The sequence below is a fragment of the Phyllopteryx taeniolatus genome, chromosome 2 (genome assembly GCF_024500385.1).
Source record: "Phyllopteryx taeniolatus isolate TA_2022b chromosome 2, UOR_Ptae_1.2, whole genome shotgun sequence".
In the NCBI taxonomy this organism is placed as follows: domain Eukaryota; kingdom Metazoa; phylum Chordata; class Actinopteri; order Syngnathiformes; family Syngnathidae; genus Phyllopteryx; species Phyllopteryx taeniolatus.
The window spans coordinates 888583-908988 of NC_084503.1; the positions used below are offsets into that span (position 1 = coordinate 888583).

General features: G+C 42.3%; 1 protein-coding gene across 1 annotated transcript in view; it reads left to right on the forward strand.

Moving 5' to 3' along the window:
* Positions 1 to 1573, forward strand: part of lmo1 (LIM domain only 1) — a 31783-nt gene extending 30210 nt beyond the window's left edge. The window contains exon 4 of the mRNA XM_061750911.1: positions 771 to 1573. Coding sequence (XP_061606895.1) covers positions 771 to 876 — 106 coding nt within the window. The 3' untranslated portion in view covers positions 877 to 1573. The remainder of the gene's footprint in view (positions 1 to 770) is intronic.
* The last annotated feature ends 18833 nt before the right edge of the window (positions 1574 to 20406 follow it).

The following is a 20406-nucleotide window of genomic DNA, read 5'->3' on the forward strand; positions in this document are numbered from 1 at the left end:
GGCTAAAACACCAAAACTGCACAGGGAGATATTGCGAGCATTTCTTTGTTACTAAGTCCGTATTACTGAATATTTATTATTATCAAAACTAGTTATGCATCAATTTGTTGTCGGTATGTAAAAATAGTTGGCCATCATCCACTTATGGGTTCACAGTTGGGATGTTCCATACCACTTTTTTTCAAGTATTCATTCCTGAGTACTCACCCATACACATAAAAAGTATTAGCTTTGATAATTTTAATGAACAGAAAGATCGATAATTGTGAATGAGAAGCTTTCTTTCTGACCCACATTACGATTTGCCAATGTGTCAAACGGTCACAGTGTAGCGCCAACTACTGGCGAGGAGGACTTCCTTAATGTCAGAGTTCTTTTTTTTTTTTTTTGCCTTAAGTATCGGTGGCTGGTATCGGCAGCCTTCACAAATACCTCATACGTTGAAATGAGGCCAGTATCGGCCCGATAACGAAACCTGGTATCGGTACTCTCCGATCCCTTAACCACAACTACGATGTTGCCCGTGACAAAAATGAGTTTGACACCGCCGTTACTTCTTAGCTAGGTAGCTGATTCACTGTTTGTATGAGGATGAAAGAGGTGCTAATTATCTTATTGCAAGCCAGCCACCATGATTATTCAGGGTTATTATTATTTAAGATTATTATTATTTGAAGGGGACCTTTCGAGTTGGCGATACCCGCGCACACACGCGCATCACTTAGTCACAGCGTGGGCACTAATCATCTCGTGTTTATCTCTTTCGACAGGTTTTGCGTGGGCGACAAGTTTTTCCTTAAAAACAACATGATTTTGTGTCAAATGGACTATGAGGAGGGTCAGCTGAACGGGAGCTTCGAGTCGCAGGTCCAATAGTGGGAGCCTTGTAACCGTGGCGGCGACAATCAGCTCCACGCGTTCCACAACACTATGGATGGATGGATGTTCTGCCGCACTTGGAAAACAAGACAAGCGTCTGTCTGCTTGCCTGCAATACTTTTTAAGACCCCTTTATTAGTTCCCGAGGACTCCATTGTAAATCTTCAACTTTTTGCCCCTCCCTCCCCCCCAACACTGAGCAGTTACAAATGTTGATGTACAGTTGTGCCTGCTTAGCTGAGCACTACATTGCTTGTACGTTTTGTGAAATCGGTTTCCAGGTTTGTTTTCTTTTAGAAATGGTTACTTGGAGGGTATGTACAGTACATGTTTTCTCTGTACATATAAACTGGAACATTTATTTTATGAAATGTAATGCAATTTTATTACTAGTGTGAATTAAAGATTCTTAAATGTTCATAGTGAGTTTTTTTTTTCTTTTTGTTCTTCTTCCTCTTGTACCAAAACCAAAGTTGTTGGAGAGGGAGTCCATCGCTTGATTGAAATGTAAACACGTCTCCGAAACGGCAAAGGTGGAAAAAGGCCTTGCAAGAGAAATTATATTTGAAGTCGTTCTTGAAATCATCATGCAACAAAATGTGTTTTGTTACATTGTACAGAGCTCTGATGGAATTAGATAAACTGTTGAAAATGAACTCATATTTTATTTGGAATAAAAGAATGCTTCTCCAAACGGTGTCACTGTGGTGAAAATGGTAACCGATCTGCTCTCAGCGATTCGCGCATTACGAATTGTCATCTGGTAATGAAGATGAATCAGCCCGGAAATAAAATACGGAAGGAAGTGCATTAGAAAGCGGCAGGGCCATATGTACTGTAGAAATAGAATTATGAGAATTAAGTCAAACAGTTACGGGGGGGAAACGATGAATTTTACTGTTTAAGTGGCTGTTAGTGTCAGGCAAGCCATTTAAGTTCATGTGGGACATTTTGACATTCACTCATTAAAATTACAACTTCAGTCGCATTACATGGACACTTTTTATTGTATTTTCACTCTTAGCAGATTTCATCCACAAGTGCCTGGATGGTGGCTATTTTGTTGAAATAGAATATTTGTAACATTTCAGTACCAGCACCAGTATTTGGAAAACATACTGATTAGTGCAGCATTTTGTTTTTCTTCTCATTTGAAAAGGCACTGGCTGGCAAAGTCACATTTCAACCAAAGTGGGACTTTTCTACCAGCATGCCGCAAAACAGCAATACAATTTGCTCACACATAAATCAAGGGTGTAAAGAGCATTAATTAGAAATGCATTAAAAATTCACACTCACCAGCAGGTGTTAAAATAAAGGATTAGGAAGACATCCATTATACCACATAAGAGAACATTTTAATTGCAATTTGTGGATTGATTTACAGGGGGGAAACAATCAGGAGCCAAGCAATGAGTCTGATTGCACATTTTCTGGAAAAAACAAATACTAATAATAATAATGAGAAAACAGCACAACACTGTTCCCAGCAGTGAATTCACACTCTTACATGGACGCAACCTTGGCGCCTCGGCGCCTGTACGTTGGGGTTCACCTCGGTGGACGAGAGAGTAGCATCCCTCCGCCTTCGGGTGGGGGGACGGGTCCTGACTGTTGTTTTTTGTGCCTATGCGCCAAACAGCAGTTCAGAGTACCCACCCTTTTTGGAGTCCTTGGAGGGGGTGCCGGAGAGCGCTCCCGCCGGGGACTCCATCGTTCTGCTGGGGGACTTCGATGCTCACGCGGGCAATGAACGTGAGACCTCGAAGGGCGCGATCGGGAGGAACGGCCCCCCCCGATCAGAACCCGAGCGGTGCTCTGTTATTGGACTTCTGTGCTCATCACGGATTGTCCATAACGAACACCATGTTCAAGCATAAGGGTGTCCACACGCCCACTTGACACCAGGACACCCTGGGTCGCAGTCAGATGATCGGGTTTGTGGTCGTGTCATCGGACTTGCGGCCGCATGTCTTGCACACTCGGGTGAAGAGAGGGGCGGCGCTGTCACTCGGTGGTGAGTTGGCTCCGATGGTGGGGGGAGATGTCGGTCCGACGTGGCAGGCCCAAACGCATTGTGAGGGTCTGCTGGGAATGTCTAGCAGAATCCCCTGTCAGAAGGAGTTTCAACTCGCACCTCCGACAGAACTTTGCTCATGTTCCGGGGGAGGCGGGGGATATCGAGTCCGAGTGGAGTTGTGGCCGGGGACGACCCGGGACACGCTGGAGACACTACGTCTTTCGGCTGGCCTGGGAACGCCTCGGGATCCCACCGGAAGAGCTGGAGGAGAGGGAAGTCTGGGCGTCCCTGCTAAAGCTACTGCCCCCGTGACCCGACCTCGGATAAGCGCTAGAAAATGGATGGATGGATGGATGGATGGATGTATAATTACAATAATAACAGTGGATTTGTTCAAAGGAGCACAAAGGCCACACTGACAAAAGAGATAGATTGTTGTAAAGTTACATGAATAAAGTCTTAGTATTAGAAGCAAAAAGGATACATTGGTAAAAAAGGTCATGTTTTGACTCAAACTCGCGTTGTTTTTCTAGTGAATGTTAACATTTTCACATGGACCTAATGGCAGCAGTCTGACACCTGGAACCTGTGTCTCTCTGTTTATTTTCATCCCTCATTTTATATTAATGAGGTAATATGATTAAATATGTGTTAACAAGAGAGACATTTGTTAGTGCCTGTAGCTTGTTTGCGAAAATTACTTCACAAGATCATGGCAGTCTTCAGCTTCATGTTAGTATATGTTTATTATCTTCTCAAATGTGAACTATTTATGTAAAAGAAAGTATGACTTTACTTCGTCTTCTTATTTCTCAACTATTTCTTATCATCTTCTGACGAATCTCGTAACATTGCAACATTGTATTTCTACCCCTTTGAAGATTTGACATTATGGCAAAATAGAGTGCTTTTTGTGGCATTTTCAGCACAGTATGACCACCATTTTTTTGGAGTGCATCGCCGTTGGGGTTTGTACGTGCACACAGAGCTCGTGCAGGCGCAGTGACGTTCACATTACGGCCAGTCTTACTGTCGTGATAACATATTTGCAAAATTATAAACTGAATTCTTTTGAAAAGATGCTGCATTGAGGGGAAAAAAAAGTAGATATATAAAAGGAGAGTGATCACAAATGGACTTTGCAATTGGGACTCATGCAGAGTTGTGTGAAATAGTTTGCTTATCTTGTTGCAGAAGTTCTTTAGCATTTAATGTTGCACTTTAAAAGTTTGTTTTTGAGCCAAACTCCGCCGCCTTCCTGATGTTTGCGTTTTGGCGGCCGCTTAATGAGCTTGGCCCGTGTCATACGTTGCGCACACTGTGTGCTCATTATCGGCTCGATTCATGTGACGTTTAATCTCGCTTGACAGACATTCCTGGTAACATGGGGACAGATGTCAGCGGTGTGAGCTCATAAAGGGTGCACCAAAAATAAGAAGTAGTCTTTCTGTGTCGCTGGTGCCCACCAACAAGGCTGAGGAATAGTTCATCATTTCACGTACGGTTTTGTTGTTTTTGAGGAACGTGAGTTTGCAGATTAAAGAATCATCCTTTATCACAAGTTTAAGCTTTTACAATCTCATTCATACTGATGGTAATTTTGACCCAAATTTCAACTCACAGTTTGGATATGTGTCACGGAAGAAGAAAGTTTTTCGAGAGATTTCTTGCTGTGACTGACTTTGTCAGCAACAAACGTAGGCAGAAAATACAAGCCCAATTCCAATGAAGTCGGGACGTTGTGTTAAACATAAATAAAAACTGAATACAGTGATTTGCAAATCATGTTCGACCTATATTTAATAGAATACACTACAAAGACAACATATTTCATGTTCAAACTGATCAACTGGATTGTTTTTACGAAATAATCATTAACTTAGAATTTTATGGTTGCGACACGTTCCACAAAAGCTGGGACAGGGTCATGTTTACCACTGTGTTCCATCACCTTTTCTTTGAACAACATTCAATAAACGTTTGGGAACTGAGGACACTCATTGTTGCAGCTTTGTAGGTGGAATTCTTTCCCATTCTTACTCGATGTACACTTCAGCTTTTCAACAGTCCGGGGTCTCCGTTGTCGTATTTTACGCTTCATAATGCGCCACACATTTTCAATGGGAGACAGGTCTGGACTGCAGGCAGGCCAGTCTAGTACCCGCACTCTTTTACGACAAAGCCACGCTGTTGTAACACGTGCAGAATGTGGTTTGGCATTGTCTTGCTGAAATAAGCAGGGGCGTCCATGAAAAAGACGTCGCTTGGATGGCAGCATATGTTTCTCCAAAACCTGTATGTACCTTTCAACATTAATGGTGCCTTCACAGATGTGTAAGTTACCCATGCCACTGATACTAACACAGCCCCATACCATCACAGATGCTGGCTTTTGAACTTTGCGTCCATAACAGTCCGGATGGTTCTTTTCCTCTTTGGCCCAGAGAAGCCGGCGGCGTTTCCGGGTGTTGTTGATAAATGGCTTTTGCTTTGCATAGTAGAGTTTGAAGTAGCACTTACGGATGTAGCGCCGAACTGTATTTACTGACATTGGTTTTCTGAAGTGTTCCTCAGCCCATGTGGCGATATCCTTTACACATTGATGTTGGTTTTTGATGCAATGCCGCCTGAGGGATCAAAGGTCACGGGCATTCAATGTTGGTTTTCGGCCCTGCCGCTTCCATGCAGTGATTTCTCCAGATTCTCTGAACCTTTTGATGATATTATGGACCGTAGATGATGAAATCCCTAAATTCCTTGCAATTGTACGTTGGGGAACATTGTCCTCAAACTGTTGGGACTATTTTCTCACGCACTTGTTCGCAAAGAGGTGAACCTCGCCCCATCTTTGCTTGTGAATGACTGAGCAATTCAGGGAAGCTCCTTTTATACCCAATCATAGCACCCACCTGATTATTTGCAAAAAACAATCAAGTTTATCAGTTGGAACATTAAATGTCTTCTCTTTGTCGTGTGTTCAATTAAACATAGGTTGAGCATGATTTGCAAATGATTGTATTATGTTTTTATTTATGTTTAATTTCCCAACTTCATTGGAATTGGGGTTGTACATTATTATAGAGACATATTTTTTTGTTTTGTTTTTGGGGGGAAACTGCAGCAGATTAATGGCATTTGGATTCATTTCAATAGGAAAAGATGATTTGAGATTTAAGCGCTTTGAGTTACCAGCGTGGTCGCGGAACAAATTAGTATTCAATTCATCAACAGATCGTATTTTACAAATAAAATAACTTGGGAACAGGAGTGTGCCAAGATTTGAACGCCACCCTCGTCATAACTGAAATATCATCAAAGAGAGAGAAAAACAAAATGTGTAAACTTACTTTTGTTCTTTCCATGACTCACAGAGGATTTGAATGATGTAACTTCCTTCGGTCCCTGCGACTCGTGGAATAGTCCAAATTTTTCCGAGGGAGTAGTAATGTGTTAGGGTAACACGACAGATTGAAAACCCAGGGACGCAACCCGTGCGAATTTCAACTTTGCATTCCAATGTCATGCAAACTCTTCCATAGAGTACATGTACGTCGTGTTGAGGTCACGATTCCTTTTTTTTTCGAACAAACTGACGTTCACACCTTCTTTAACAGTGGAACAGATGTTCCACTGGCGCCTGCTTGAGCAATGTGTAAGCAAGTGTGGAGGACAATTAGCTTCCCGTGGCTCTGATTAGCACTGATTTCAGCACACAACTCAAAGGAATACATAGAGCGACATCCTTGATTGCTGCGTGCTGATGTTTTTGCCACAATAGTGGGGAGGCTGTATCAGACTTCCTCACAAGTAAACAAAATGAATTTATCGAAGGGATGCATATTGTAGGTCCAAAGAGCGACGGATACATGAAGTTGCCCTGAAAGACGGTTGCATACTCTGTGATCTCATTATTAAATGAAACCAATTTGCCTAGAAATTGGTTCCAAGGCCTAATGCTCAACTCTGTACACCAACTCAACCACACACACACACACACACGCGAGCGCACACACTTTCACAGTCACACCGCTTCCAACCCTTCAAATCATGTTTGACTTTGAAGTGCTAATTTTGGAAGTTTAGCCAATTTTTATTTGCTGCTTTGAAATGTATCCCCTAAGCTGCTGCACCAGCAATGAAATATACAGACCTTTACAATGAGGGATAAGTGACCAAAATGAGAAGCGCCCGGTTTTCTTCTCTGACATTATATAACTGTGAAAATTCCCCACATTGCATTTTCTCCTGCGCCATCGCCGCCTCGATTCATATTCCAAAATGCTCTGCAGACTTTTTAACTCGCTCATCCCTCAATGCCTCCCTTGTTGGGGCCGATTTTGGCGCTCGCGGAAATGCAATTGAAAGCACTGGTGTGTTCCATCAGTTTGGGAACAAATGATGTTGCCATGTTTGGCTGAAAGATATTTTGGATGACAGGGGCATTGTCATGTCCGGTATTTGTGCAAATGCTGACAGTATTCAGGAGGCGATTTGCATGAGGTGCTTCAAAACGTAGACACATTGATCAACATATTTGTCCGTTGCATCAGGTCAGTTTGCTCATTCAACTGGTCTTGGAGTACAATATCGTTCACATGGCGTGCGTTGAACACCGTGAAGGAGGTAAGAATGACCTCAGTCGCTCAGTCAAAAGAAGACAATCTCCAAAGAAAAAAAACTGTGGGAATCATGCTGCAAAATAAAGCATATCGGTTTGAATTATTGAAGGTCCGAATGGGATTATGATCTGATGGAACAAGTACAATTACTGTATACAACTGAATGAGTATTGTGTTTTTTGGGAAAGGAACAACAACAACAACAACAACAACAAGTGTGACACAAGCTTTCATTTCACTGATTAGGTCATTTGTGGATTGCGAGGATTTTGGCAGCTTCGGTCAGGTATGCAGTTTGCGGGGTGCTGGTTGTCCTCAGACTTGATGGTATTTAAATAATGGACATTCCAGGGTTAAACTAAACCATCATTTTTTTCACTGTCAAGTACAGTAAATATTCAGATTTAAAGCTACCAAAAGACTCCCTTTAATAAGCCTTTAATGTGAAAATGACGCATGAAGAGTGTTACAGGTGTCCAAGAAATGGAAGCAAGCAATACATTGTGTACTTTTTTTTGTTGGTTTTTTTTGTCATTTACAGCAGAAGGCCTTCATTGGCTCATTTACGAGCCCGTCACCACATATTTTACACAGCAGGCTTGGTGCATGAAAATCAACTGTAGCTATAAACTAGCATTCGTTTTTATTTTCATATTTTTTTTTCTTTTTAGCCTGCCTCAAACCCCATTTGTATTCCATGGAATTTGTTTCTAAATGATGTTGTGTTCAAATGTCTTGTGTTTTTTTCAGCTGTGGTTGTTCTGAAAGTGCAATATAGAAAATCCAAATTGAGTTGAGCGTTCAGTATTTTAAGGACGACTGCTGATATTGTCTCTTCAATGCAGCTTTCTTGTTATTGAAAGTTGTTGGTTTCTTTCTTTGGCATTTCACTCTTTCCTCAAGAAGCTCTCCAAAAACATTATTCTTATTTTTGCCAGCTTGTAAGCTTTTCTTTTTTTTTTTTTTTTTTTTTAACGACCATAGACGAGATTCTCAAGAAGTCCATCGCGTTGATAATTTGGGGGACAGAAGCAACTGTATAAATGTTTTCTTTGATTTAACTTCTCCTGAGTGTGCGGCAATTGGATGTAGGTGCTAACATTGCATTTAAAACTTGGGACAGTGCACCCAAAAAGTGCTTTGGGAAAGGGAACAATTCTTACCAAGCAATGAAATGACCCAGATGCACAGAAATGCAGAGTTGAAAGGAGTTTTGTCATAGATAATATGACTCAACTCAAAGTTCAAAAGCCAGCATCTGTGATGGTATGGGGCTGTGTTAGTGCCAATGGCATGGGTAACTTACGCATCTGTGAAGGCACCATTAATGCTGAAAGGTACATACAGGTTTTGGAGAAACATACGCTGCCATCCAAGCGACGTCTTTTTCATGGACGCCCCTGCTTATTTCAGCAAGACAATGCCAAACCACATTCTGCACGTGTTACGACAGCGTGGCTTCGTCGTAAAAGAGTGCGGGTACTAGACCGGCCTGCCTGCAGTCCAGACCTGTCTCCCATTGAAAATGTGTGGCGCATTATGACGCGTAAAATACGACAACGGAGACCCCGGACTGTTGAACGGCTGAAGCTGTACGTCAAGCAAGAATGGGAAAGAATTCCACCTACAAAGCTGCAACAATGAGTGTCCTCAGTTCCCAAACGTTTATTGAACGTTGTTAAAAGAAAAGGTGATGGAACACAGTGGCAAACACGACCCTGTCCCAGCTTTTTTGGAACGTGTGGCAGCCATCAAATTCCAAGTTGATGATTATTTGCTCAAAACAATCCAGTTGATCAGTTTGACCATTAAATATCTTGTCTTTGTCGTGTATTCGATAAAATATAGGTTGAACATGATTTGCAAATGGTTGTTTTCTGTTTTTATTTCTGTTTAACACAGCGTCCCAACTTCATTGGAATTGGGGTCGTAGATCAGCCTCCTCGTATGTCTGTGTGAGCATTTGCAAAGCTTAGTAGATCAGAACCTCAGTCAGGGAAAAGTCTCTTTCGATAGCAAGAAACTCGGGCTGTGTGTGTATCTGCTAGGACTGTTTGGGTTTATTAAAAGTAGATAGAGAGTATTGTTTGATTTGTTTGCTTGGGAGGTTAGTGTTATCAGTATAACGGTTGATATTGTTAGTGCAGCAACATTCACACAATTAAATTGATCTGATTGGTCCCTCTGCAAGCAGGCCAGCTAATAAGACCGTAAGAGAAAAGCTCTGGGAAGAGAAGATTTGGAATGTGGGCCCCTTCACTTTGATGCTTTAGCGTAGTACTGCTAGGCCCGGCAATAAATTGCTTCGATAATCAGCTTTTTTTCAAAAGCTTATTTACAGCTTATTCTGTGTTTATTGCAGTCACCAATGAAAAATAAAATTGGACTTCATTAATTTTCTTCCTCTGGCTCAAATAGTAGGTGAGCAAATTTTTATGCGGTGATGATCTTGAAAGGATGTATTGTATAACAGATTTTTTTTATATCTCTTTTCCTCCTTATTACCATTTTTTTGTATTATTATTATTTGTATTTTTTTTTTTGCTCATGGCATCTTTTGATTTGATAGACTTGAGTATTGAGGTCATACCGACAATGAAACAAACCATAGCCGTCTTTCTTAATTCGAGCAAAGCCACTTCTGTCCTGAACGATAAGGAATCGGTCATTTGGAAAACAAGTCTGCTTGCTCTAACAAAGGTGATAATGCTCCGTTTTCAGAGCGCTATAAATATATGTAGCTAAAGGTATTGGAATTCATTTTGTAATTGGATTGCGCAGGTGTACATAATGTGACCGGTGGGGGTGGGGATGATGTTTGAAAAATATCCAAATATAGAGATATTGACGTAGTGCAGTTAATGGCTAGTATAATTAGGATTAAGCGTGGGTGGTTTACTGACTAAATTAGGGTGTCAGACCTAGGTAGAGTTGTGTGCTCAACTGAGTCCAATTCCATTTTAAAGTTCACAAAATCTGCCAAGCACTGAACCAGTATGTTTCAAACTTTCCCAAAACAATTCCACAATTGCCTTCTGTCCGCCAGTGGATACCTTAAGCACTAAATGTCTGAATCCCATTATCCCCTGATAGTTTGCGATAAGGAGAAGCATATTTCGCGATTTTTCTTTTTTGATATTTACTAATATTTCAAAACATCATATTGAATGCAGCAGATATCTGAAATGACAATTGCGGATAGGAGGAATGCAGTTGTGGGTAGCTAAAATGCTTTATTGACTAGCCAAAACTGAATTACACTTCTCTGCAACACACATGCATTCTGGGTGTTGAACGTTAAAAGGGCGTGCCATCAAGTCCGGTCCGGATCATCCAAAAGTCTTACATCGTTGTCCAGGAACAAGAAAGTATGCTAACTAGCATGCAGACCAAAAACAACTACAAATGCAACATTTGGGTTAGGAGGGATTGATTTTCTCTAATCAGTACAGAACATAACGAATCCATCACCTTGTCCGAGTGGCCTGCAAACACACCAATGGACAAAGGCAGGAAACATTTTTTTTTTTGGGGGGGGGGGGGGAGATTCTGCCCTCAAACGAATAATGTTGTTGCGTTCTCCAGTGCTACCAAAAGTTGTCGCTCTGGCAAAAATGAAGTTGGATCTGCTTGTTGTACTGTAAACTCAGTTCGTCTAATCAACACTGACTAATCTAATAAATCTAATAAACACTGACTACGAAAAGTGTGGTTCAAACGAAATACGTTAAGAATCATTCCGGTGCTCTGATATACTTTTTGCTTGCAGGTGTACGCTGCCTCATATATGATCAATTAATGGCGGCAGCCTGCCATCTGTGTTTGAACAAATTCAAGAGCTCACAAAGTGGGATGCTCTGTTTGATGGGAACCTTTGTCTTCATATTTCGACCTTGATCAAGCGCAATACTATACGGCGCGTCCCCCCCAGGCCATCCATTTCAAAGTCTTTTTTAATTTGGGCATTTGGGTTACCTTCAAATGTTGCACATTTGCACTCGTCAAGTGGAGGTCTCTCTCTCTCTCTCTCTCTCTTTCTTCTCTCTCTCTTTCACACAAGGCTGGCCCAGTAAGCAAGCATCAAGCTTTCAGATCAAAATTGATTCCAGTAATTTCTCACCTGAGATCCATCACAGTGAAAGGCTCTAAAAGGTCGCACATGTAATAAGTTCGTATGGTCGTGATCCTTCAAATAATAGGCCTTTAGCCTGCCATGGAAGGCTGGCATATAGAAATAATGGAGTAGACTGTGGACCATTCATTTCATTGGTGTGACTGTGACAGTGCAAGGCCTGCTGGGCTCAAGAAGGTTGTTCGGGATTGGGTTTTTTTTTTTTTTTGCCGGCAGGAAAATGGTTTGTCTCTCATAGGCACGTGCACGAGCGGACCGGACGCTCTTCTGGCCTCCGTCGTGTAGCGTCCGCATCGCAAATTGGAAAAGTGGAAAGAACATGACATGACAGAAATGGATGCCTGAGAGCAGTGATGAAATGAAAAGCCTTCTTGGTATTTTAGATTAACTTGTAGCCCCGACTTGTGGGGCATCAAGCATTTCTATCCATATCTGAAGGAAGGGGGAGGTTGAGTGAGAAGGTTTGGTTTTGCCGCCTGCGTTGATACTTTTTGCCATCGGAATGTGTGCTGGTGTGTTCCACATCATACTTGTGTAGCTGTAACATAAACGCAGTCCATCTTTAGTTTAGCCACACCTGTCTCTGATTGGTTGTTTTTCCTCAGGCACAGTGGTTTGCAAAAGTGAAAGTAGGTCAGGTTTTTGGGGATTCTGGAAATCTGAAGCTGGACTGAAATGTTGGGGAATGGTTTGAACCAGTCAAGAAATGTGAGAGGATGAAGTAAATATGTAAAATATCACTCAACTTGCGATTAGTTTCTTGAAAGAAATTTGGGAACTTTGGGAACTTGAGAAATAGTTCCAAAGCTGAACATTTGGAAGTCGGAATGGTTTTTATTCGTCCAAACGTGTGGGAGAAGGATGTAAATATATAGACTGTCTGTTAAATTGGGGAATTTTGTTGGGAAAGTGTGGGATTTGGGGAATGTGGAAATTAGTGGCATCTGGAAAAAAGTTCCCAGATATTCTGAATGAGAAATGAAGAACTGAGAGCTTTTTTTTTTTGGTCTCATTCACTTTAATGTTTTTTTTTATTTGTTTGTTTTTTGGGTTGTTTTCTTTTGGAGGGGGGGGGGGGGGGGGGGGGAACTGACAATATTGGATTCGGGAAAAGTGGAAATGTTGCGAATGTGGAATGGTTCGAATCTCTTTGGGGTCAAATTGCTAAGCGAAAGTTTTTCCGATGCCGCAGCGTCCGTGTAAATGCTCCCCAGCATCACAATGGCTCAAATGCGACGTTCTTTGCGAGATTCATGTTTGCACAATCAGAAACGACTTTGCAACGGCTTCACATGTCCGACTTCAAGAAGCCGAGAGTGGCCTAATTAATACATTAAAGGTCTTCGATCCATCCCTAATACACGATAAAAGAAAGTAATTAATTCTGTGGAGCATTTGAATTGTAATCTTTTCTTATTGCATTTGTGTGAGACCTCGCCTTCTACTTCATCCTTTGAGGCAAGCACATCGCCTGCTTTATCGCTCTCGCCAACGCTAGCGTCTCTCGTTCTGTCTCCTGCTATCGACACATCAGTGTATTCTTCGCTCGTTGAACGCAAAAGGAGCAAGCTTGCGTCGGAATGCGTGTCACCGAGATGAACGGCTTTATATAATCACTCCATCGGTGATGAAGCCGGGAAGATGTCATTATCTATCTTGGAGTTTAAAGAGAGTCAAGTCCATTTCTTTCTTTCTTTTTAACATTTGTGGGCGTCCGTTCACGCCGAGCAGGAAGTGTCCTCCTGTAACGCTGTGTTCTTTGTCACTTTTCTTCAAGGAATTTATTGTCTGGTTTCGTGATGGAAGATTCGACGTCAACTTGATCCTCCTCCGTGAAACTTTGTGCAAATAAAACACACCTGTGTTTAGTCAAACATAATCAACCCCAAAAAAAGAATAAAATAAAGAATAGAATTGTATTGTTTCACCGGGTTTGTTGTGTTTCCAAACCTCTGAACTGTTTTCCCACCAACATCACAACGCACGTCTCGGCCGCTTGGAGCCGAACTGAGCAGCTTCCACATTTTGCACTCGCCCAAGCGGAAGAAAAATGGGCGTCATCGTCTAGTTACTTTCCACTTCGTTACTGTTCATAATAAACTGCACGTTATCGCAATATTATCACAAATATTGATATTTTGATTTGGGAATCGATTGTAGAGCAGCAAGAACCGGTACAGGACGTAACAATACTGCATATTGAAGGTTTCCACGTCACTGTTAGACTGCGGTACCCCCCCCCCCCCCCACCTCGCGTCCCTTTTTTATCTCGAGCCGCCCATCAAAGAACCTCTTTCCACACAACATGACAGGTTTAGAAATATGACTTCAAGCAGAACAGATGGCTCTAAAAAGTAAAACACAGTAATTCAATCTGGCTAATGGGAAGAAAGCCACAAACGGCTCCATTTTCATTTGTTTGAGCGAGAAACTTGCCCGAATTGCTTCTCGGGCTTTGATGCTCAACCTCTCCAGTTTAGAGTGTCTCTGTGTTCCCCATGCATATTATAAGACATTTAAAAGGAAAACAGTGTATATTTACCAGGCATGTTTGGCCATGTGCACAGACAGGAGCTATTAGTGGCAAGACAGAGTGGGGAATGTATTGTAATTGATTGTTGCAGGAGCCATCAAACCATCTCCAGAGCTCCATTTGGCGCCTTGAAGCTCAGTGAAAACGAAGGCTCTCACATTGGCTCGGACGCGACTCTTCCATAACGGGGCCGGCCGAACGGGTACGCGCTTTGTCTCCATTAAGGGATGTCAGTGACAGGAAAATGAGGTAGATTGTCTAATGGCGTTCATAATACATTATGTAGTTGAACGCTGTGCTTTTGGTTTGCAATGTTTTGCTGGCAAAATGTCAGCGGTTTGATGAGTTTGGAATAATGAAGGAAGTTCGATCGGGGGAAGGATTGAACGTCGTCCTTTGAAATTGCTGAGTCTGGGGCTTATTTGATTTCACCATCGCCAGTTGCTGGTCTTTTCTGGCTCAGCGGACCAAAAATGTGCAGTTCTACTCCATAAATAGTTCAGATTTGTGTTGTAGATACGAAAATAGTTTCGGCATCAGTGTCGATTACAGATCGGTCCGATATCCGTCCCCCCTGTCTGTAGGCTACTGGATTAGGAGACAATTGGTTTCATGGCTAGGAAACACGTAGTCAGTCTTTTGGAAGAGATGTATGAACCTAGCGGAGCAAGTGAACAAACTTTCCGGCCTTACTGTTGACAGCTTTTATTTGCCTAACGCACTTTGTGATGTATAGCACAATAACCCAGCCCATGTCTGCGGGGCCTTCCTCTTAATATTGGCTGACGAGTGGATCAGGCCAAATTATTGTAATGAGACCACATTTCCATACAACTGAGAAATGGGTTCATTACTCTTAAGTTATACTGAGGAATTCCTGCTTTTAAGATGTTTTGGGGTTTCATGCGGCTAAACGCTTGAGTACGAAATGCTGGCGTCACGTAAACAATTGACCAAAGCGTGTCCCGGCCCACGTGACCACCGCTCGTCAATTCTATGTTAACTCTATGGTGACGAGGTTGACTTTGTGTGTGTGTGTGTGTGTGTGTGTGTTTCAGCTGCAGTTTTGCTCTTGTAGTTCATCTGGTTGAAAGTTGACATGGGCAGACCACATTGAACAAACAATGACATAAGACGTAGCTCGCCACATTCCACGCAACTGCTTTGCAAGTCTCAAACGCAATTATTGGCAGATGTTTTTTTTGGGGGGGGGGGGGAAATGTTTATTTATTTATTTATTAAATTTCAGAAAGTCATTATGTGCTATGTGCTCATGCGCTGCACGACGCTCACGTCTCTAATATTGTCAGATAAACTGAACGGGTTCCACGTCACCTGCATTTGTTTTTATATTTTCACCTCCCCCCACGAGCTTTAAACACATTTAAACCTATTAAAACACACACACATTAGTGGGCGCATGTTCACAGTCTGGCCTTCAGCGATGTGGGCGAAACGTGTCTATCGCGATCATCAAGGTTGCCCATCCTTGCCCGAGTGTCCCTGAAACGTTGCGAGAGAAGCACTTTAAAATTCATAATTAATTCATTTAATTTTTGTTGAAAAAAAGAAGAAAAGTTGATGTTGCTCGGGAGAAAATTCAAGGAAGCAAGTCCACCTGAGAGACAAATGGTTTAGCGCGTAACTCCTCTGTCGAAGCAAGAAGTGAGAATGGCCACAATGGCACTTTTGAGTCTTGAGCGCAGCTTATGTACACCAAAGTCTCACAGCAAGGTCGGCGGTGGCCGGCTGCGCTCTCCAGCTGCATCAGTGCATCCTTTAAATCAGCTGATTATGCTATCTATCAACACCAGCTGTCAGCGTCCAGTTAAACCTTTGTCAAACCCTGCACGCAACGTAGCCTGCGCTAACTCAAGTAATTGCACTTTTGTAATCCAACACCGCAGCATCATTTGCACGCGTCTGTCTCCCTTACGACGACGGCCTGCGTTGTCCAGTTTTGGCAGTTGTGCGCCACTGATGGAGATGCAATATCCAAAATGTTTATTTTGCAGTGGCATCAAGCTTAAAAGAAGAAATCAGGGGTTCCAATTGATTGGATTTTTTTGTTCTTCTCGTCACCAAGGCACAAACAGGATGCTGGCAGCTACAAAGATTCAATTATAAAAAGTACAGAAAATAATTAGAAAAAAATAATAGCACTTGAAAAAAAATTGCCCCTCCAGGAATTGTGCACAACAATAAATCCGTTAATTAGCTCATTAATATTCAATTGGGGTCAGTGGACTTAATGGAACCTTTTTCATGGGCCAAGGAAATGTTTAACACTCAGTTTCTCCTTTGCCTGTTCTCATTATCAAGTATGCGCAGGCAGGCCTTATCAGTGCGCCAGATGGTGAGGAACAATGCAGCGCCATTATCGTCTTACAGCAGCGTGTGCGCCTTGTAGCCGCTGCGCGCCTGGGACAGTGAAGTATAGATACTGAGGCATTTAGTGTAATTGATATGTGCTATATATTGTATTGTTTAGGCCCGTTTGTTTGCTCTGCTGGTATTCAAGGCGAGAGGAGAGGCAAAGATTGATTTTCACCGTAGCTATTTCTGCCCCCACCGCAGGTCACAGATAACTTGTCAACGCAGGTTTTGGGGAACGGTGTTAAATGCATCAAGGCTAAACTCTCCCGGGCGTCGGTGAGTGGGGAGAGGGCGTTTCACCTCCGCAAACGAACCTCTTGTTGCTCTTAGCTCGTGCTGCGAGACAGATGTTTTATTCAACATGTGCGACGGAGGGATGTCCGAGCAAAGCCTTCTTGAGTCTCAGCTCTGTTGTCTTCCTTGTACAAAAACAAATAGAAGACCCTGTCACCATCCTGGTCTCGTTTGCCTTTGCTACGTTCATACAAAAGAGATGAGATCATACAAAAGAGATGAGATCGTATCGTTTCAATTTGTCTAATCAAAGATCCCAACATGAAATACAGTAATACATATACAGTGTGTATAAAGATACAGTATCTACACACACACATGCAAATGCACACTTTGACATCCAGCACTTCCGTGATGTCGTCATGGAGTGGTGGAAGAAGATTCCAGTGGCAGCCTGTGAAACTCTGCTCAGCGCCATACCCAAGAGGTTTAAGGCGGTGCTGGAAAATAAAGGTGGCCACACAGAATGTTGGGCTCAATTATGCACATAGTGGATGTGTGTTGAGTTATTTTGAGGGGAAAGTAAATTGACACTGTTATACAAGCTGGGCACTGACTACCGCAAACTCACGCTATTTGCGGAGGACAGCGACCAAGCACAAAAAATGCACGAATAATTCACACCCCATCTCAAAAGGGGGCTATAATTACGTACAGATGCCAGACGTTGTCGGCAAAGCACCTACAACAGAGATGATCGTAAAACATCAACACTATGCTTCCAGCATGTACACAATTATGAACCCATGTTACATAATGGTAATGGTATTCACTAGTTCAGCGATTAAACACAAATCTCCACACGAGGCTCATTAATGGTATTAGCTACCAAACGAGTCAAAGTGACGTGACATCGCACGTGGGTAAACATGGGTAAAGTATGCACTTTACCTTTTTCGAGCAGAAATATGCTTTCAGGAGCTCTTTTGACTGTGCATGAGGGGCATTCAAGGACCACCAACAAAACAAGATATCAAACACAGACAAAAACAAATACTATAAAAAAGACACCCCTGTTCAAATGCCAGCTTTTTTTAAGTACAAAAACTGTACTAAAACAAAATCTCCCAAACAAAAGTGGGAAAATGTGTTACGGTCCAATGAAACCAAGGTTAAAATTTTTGGACATTATTCCAACAAATAAAAACTGCTCATCACCAAAAGAACACCAGACCTACAGTGAAACATGGCTGTGTCAGTGTCGCGCGTTGGGGCTGTCTTTCTTTGGCTGGAACTAGGGCCTTCGTCAATTTGGCAAGAATTATAAATGGTTCCAATTGCCAGTCAGCGTAAGTACAAAACCTTCAGGCATCTACTATCCAACAAAAAGGAAATCTCAGGGGGAAAGTCTAGTAGAACATCATAAATGTATTTTGGGTTCATCAGGGGCAGTTTAAATGGTGGCTGGTGTGTGCTGACTCCTATTTAAGGCGTTACTATTTAACACATTCACTGCCATTGACGGCTTTAAAAGTCAAATATCCACGTTAACTGGGAAGGCTGGCAGTGATTAAACAAAGGCACATCCCAGTTATAAGAGGTTGACCACACTTCTGCCAACACATTATTCCAGTTATTTATTTTTAATTGCCCTCACAAAATAGATTTCTAAAAATTCAATGGAGTTGTATAGGTTATAGGTCACATTAATGGTGGAGCAAGTTTTGAATTTATCTGTGGTTTTCTCATCTCAACAGGGGTGTGTAGACTTTTTATATCCACTGTACATTCTGATTGTTCTCGTATTTTGGGCACACGGTCCAATTGTTGTCACTTGATTAGGATCATTTCAGGTAAGCTCCCAAAGATGATCAATGCACACACCTTCTCTGGTGTCACAAAATAGTCCAAACGTCTTTCAAAGCTGCCTCTACTCCAGCTACAAGAAGTGCAAGATCCTGCTTTAATCGACTTCTTGCATCAGCCCGTCATCAGAGAGCAGGGCCAACATAATCACTCATGCAGACCCAATTGAAAAAAAAAAGTCTTAAACCGCTCTGTGATTTTGGGGTAAATAAAGCAATCTGTAACAAAATCTATATTCCCAGACTGTCAAAGTGCAAATTGATGCCACTTGTTACAGAATGTTCAGTACGTTTTTATCAGCATTTTTCCATAACACTGGATTAATGGGCCTCCGTTCGGAAGATAAACCGTGACATCGTTATTCCCCAACAACATGCTCCATTTCTAGTATCAATCATTAGATCTACAATAAATAATTGCCAACCTTTTGTAAGCCAACACGTTCATCCCATCCTGCATTTCTCTGGCAAAATGGAGGCTGTTTGTCTGTTTGAAGCAGCCGATTGAAAACAGATAAGAGATGGCGCATTTGTTCTCAGCCGTATTTATTTTATTGACACCCCTCTACCTGCAAAACGAGATTATTTGATATTATGTGTTATCACCCAAAAGGAAGAACATTTTTCAACTCATTGGTGCAGAAAAACACATGGGCCGGACTCAATGACTGAGGGGAGATTTATTTCCTACATCTCTTTGACAACTAAGTGAAACTTAAGATGGAACAAAACAGAATTGAATTCACCTAGCTGGAACAATGTAAGCATACGGATTTAACAATGACAGCTCTTCTAAACAAATAAGCGAGGGATTTTTTTTTTTCAGACGCGACAGCAAACGGAAACAGAATGCCCACGACTGAATGTGCTGAATGTGCCATCCTGCAAAAGAGCTGATCCCAAATCGTGTGCTTAAAGGTTGCTGCTTGAGAGCCCAGGTGTCATGGATAATTCCTGCTCAGATAGCTCCAGCGCTCACTATCTCACCCCACTCACTCTCTGCTAGCTTAGCTTTACCTCTGTCTAACAGGCCAGCTGCTATCCTATTGATCCCCTATCCGCTCGTCAAGACACAAACGTCCCCTCCCCCCCAGTCTCGGAACCTGTGGGCGATGGGAACGGACCAGACTCCCCACTGAGGGGCAACTGGGATTTGAAAAAGTTAAACACTTCTCGAGCACAAAAATTCCAGCCTGGACAGCAGAGTGGGGATTTTGTCCTCATCCCAATCCTCACACTCATCTGATCAGAAGGTCAACTCCATCACCATCATCATCACCATCATCATCGTCATCGTCATCGTCACCTTGCATTTTTGACGACTTCCGCTAGCCGCTGAAGAGCTCGACTCAGCTTTGTCATTGACTTGACACAATGCTGTCAACATATTTGGCTGCTGCCCTTTATTCTAGTCAAGATGTATACTGTACATGATTCACATTTGGAGACCCGCTGGACAAGGTGAAAGGTGTAGCGGAAAAGGTCGGTTCATAATGGAAACGGACAGAAATGTTTTTAAAAAGAGTGAAAATCGGTCCGAATTTGCTCATGTTCAGACCTCCATGTGCCATCATTATCCCCCAACAAGAGAAAAGGCTTGAATATTTAAGAAAAGCTCATGACTGTGGTTGCGTCATCTTCACAAATTTCAAAGGTCTAAGAGATCCAACAAAACAAAATGATGAGCTGACTACACAGTTTATCCATCCATTTTCTGAGCCGCCTCTCCTCACAAGGGAGCCTATCCC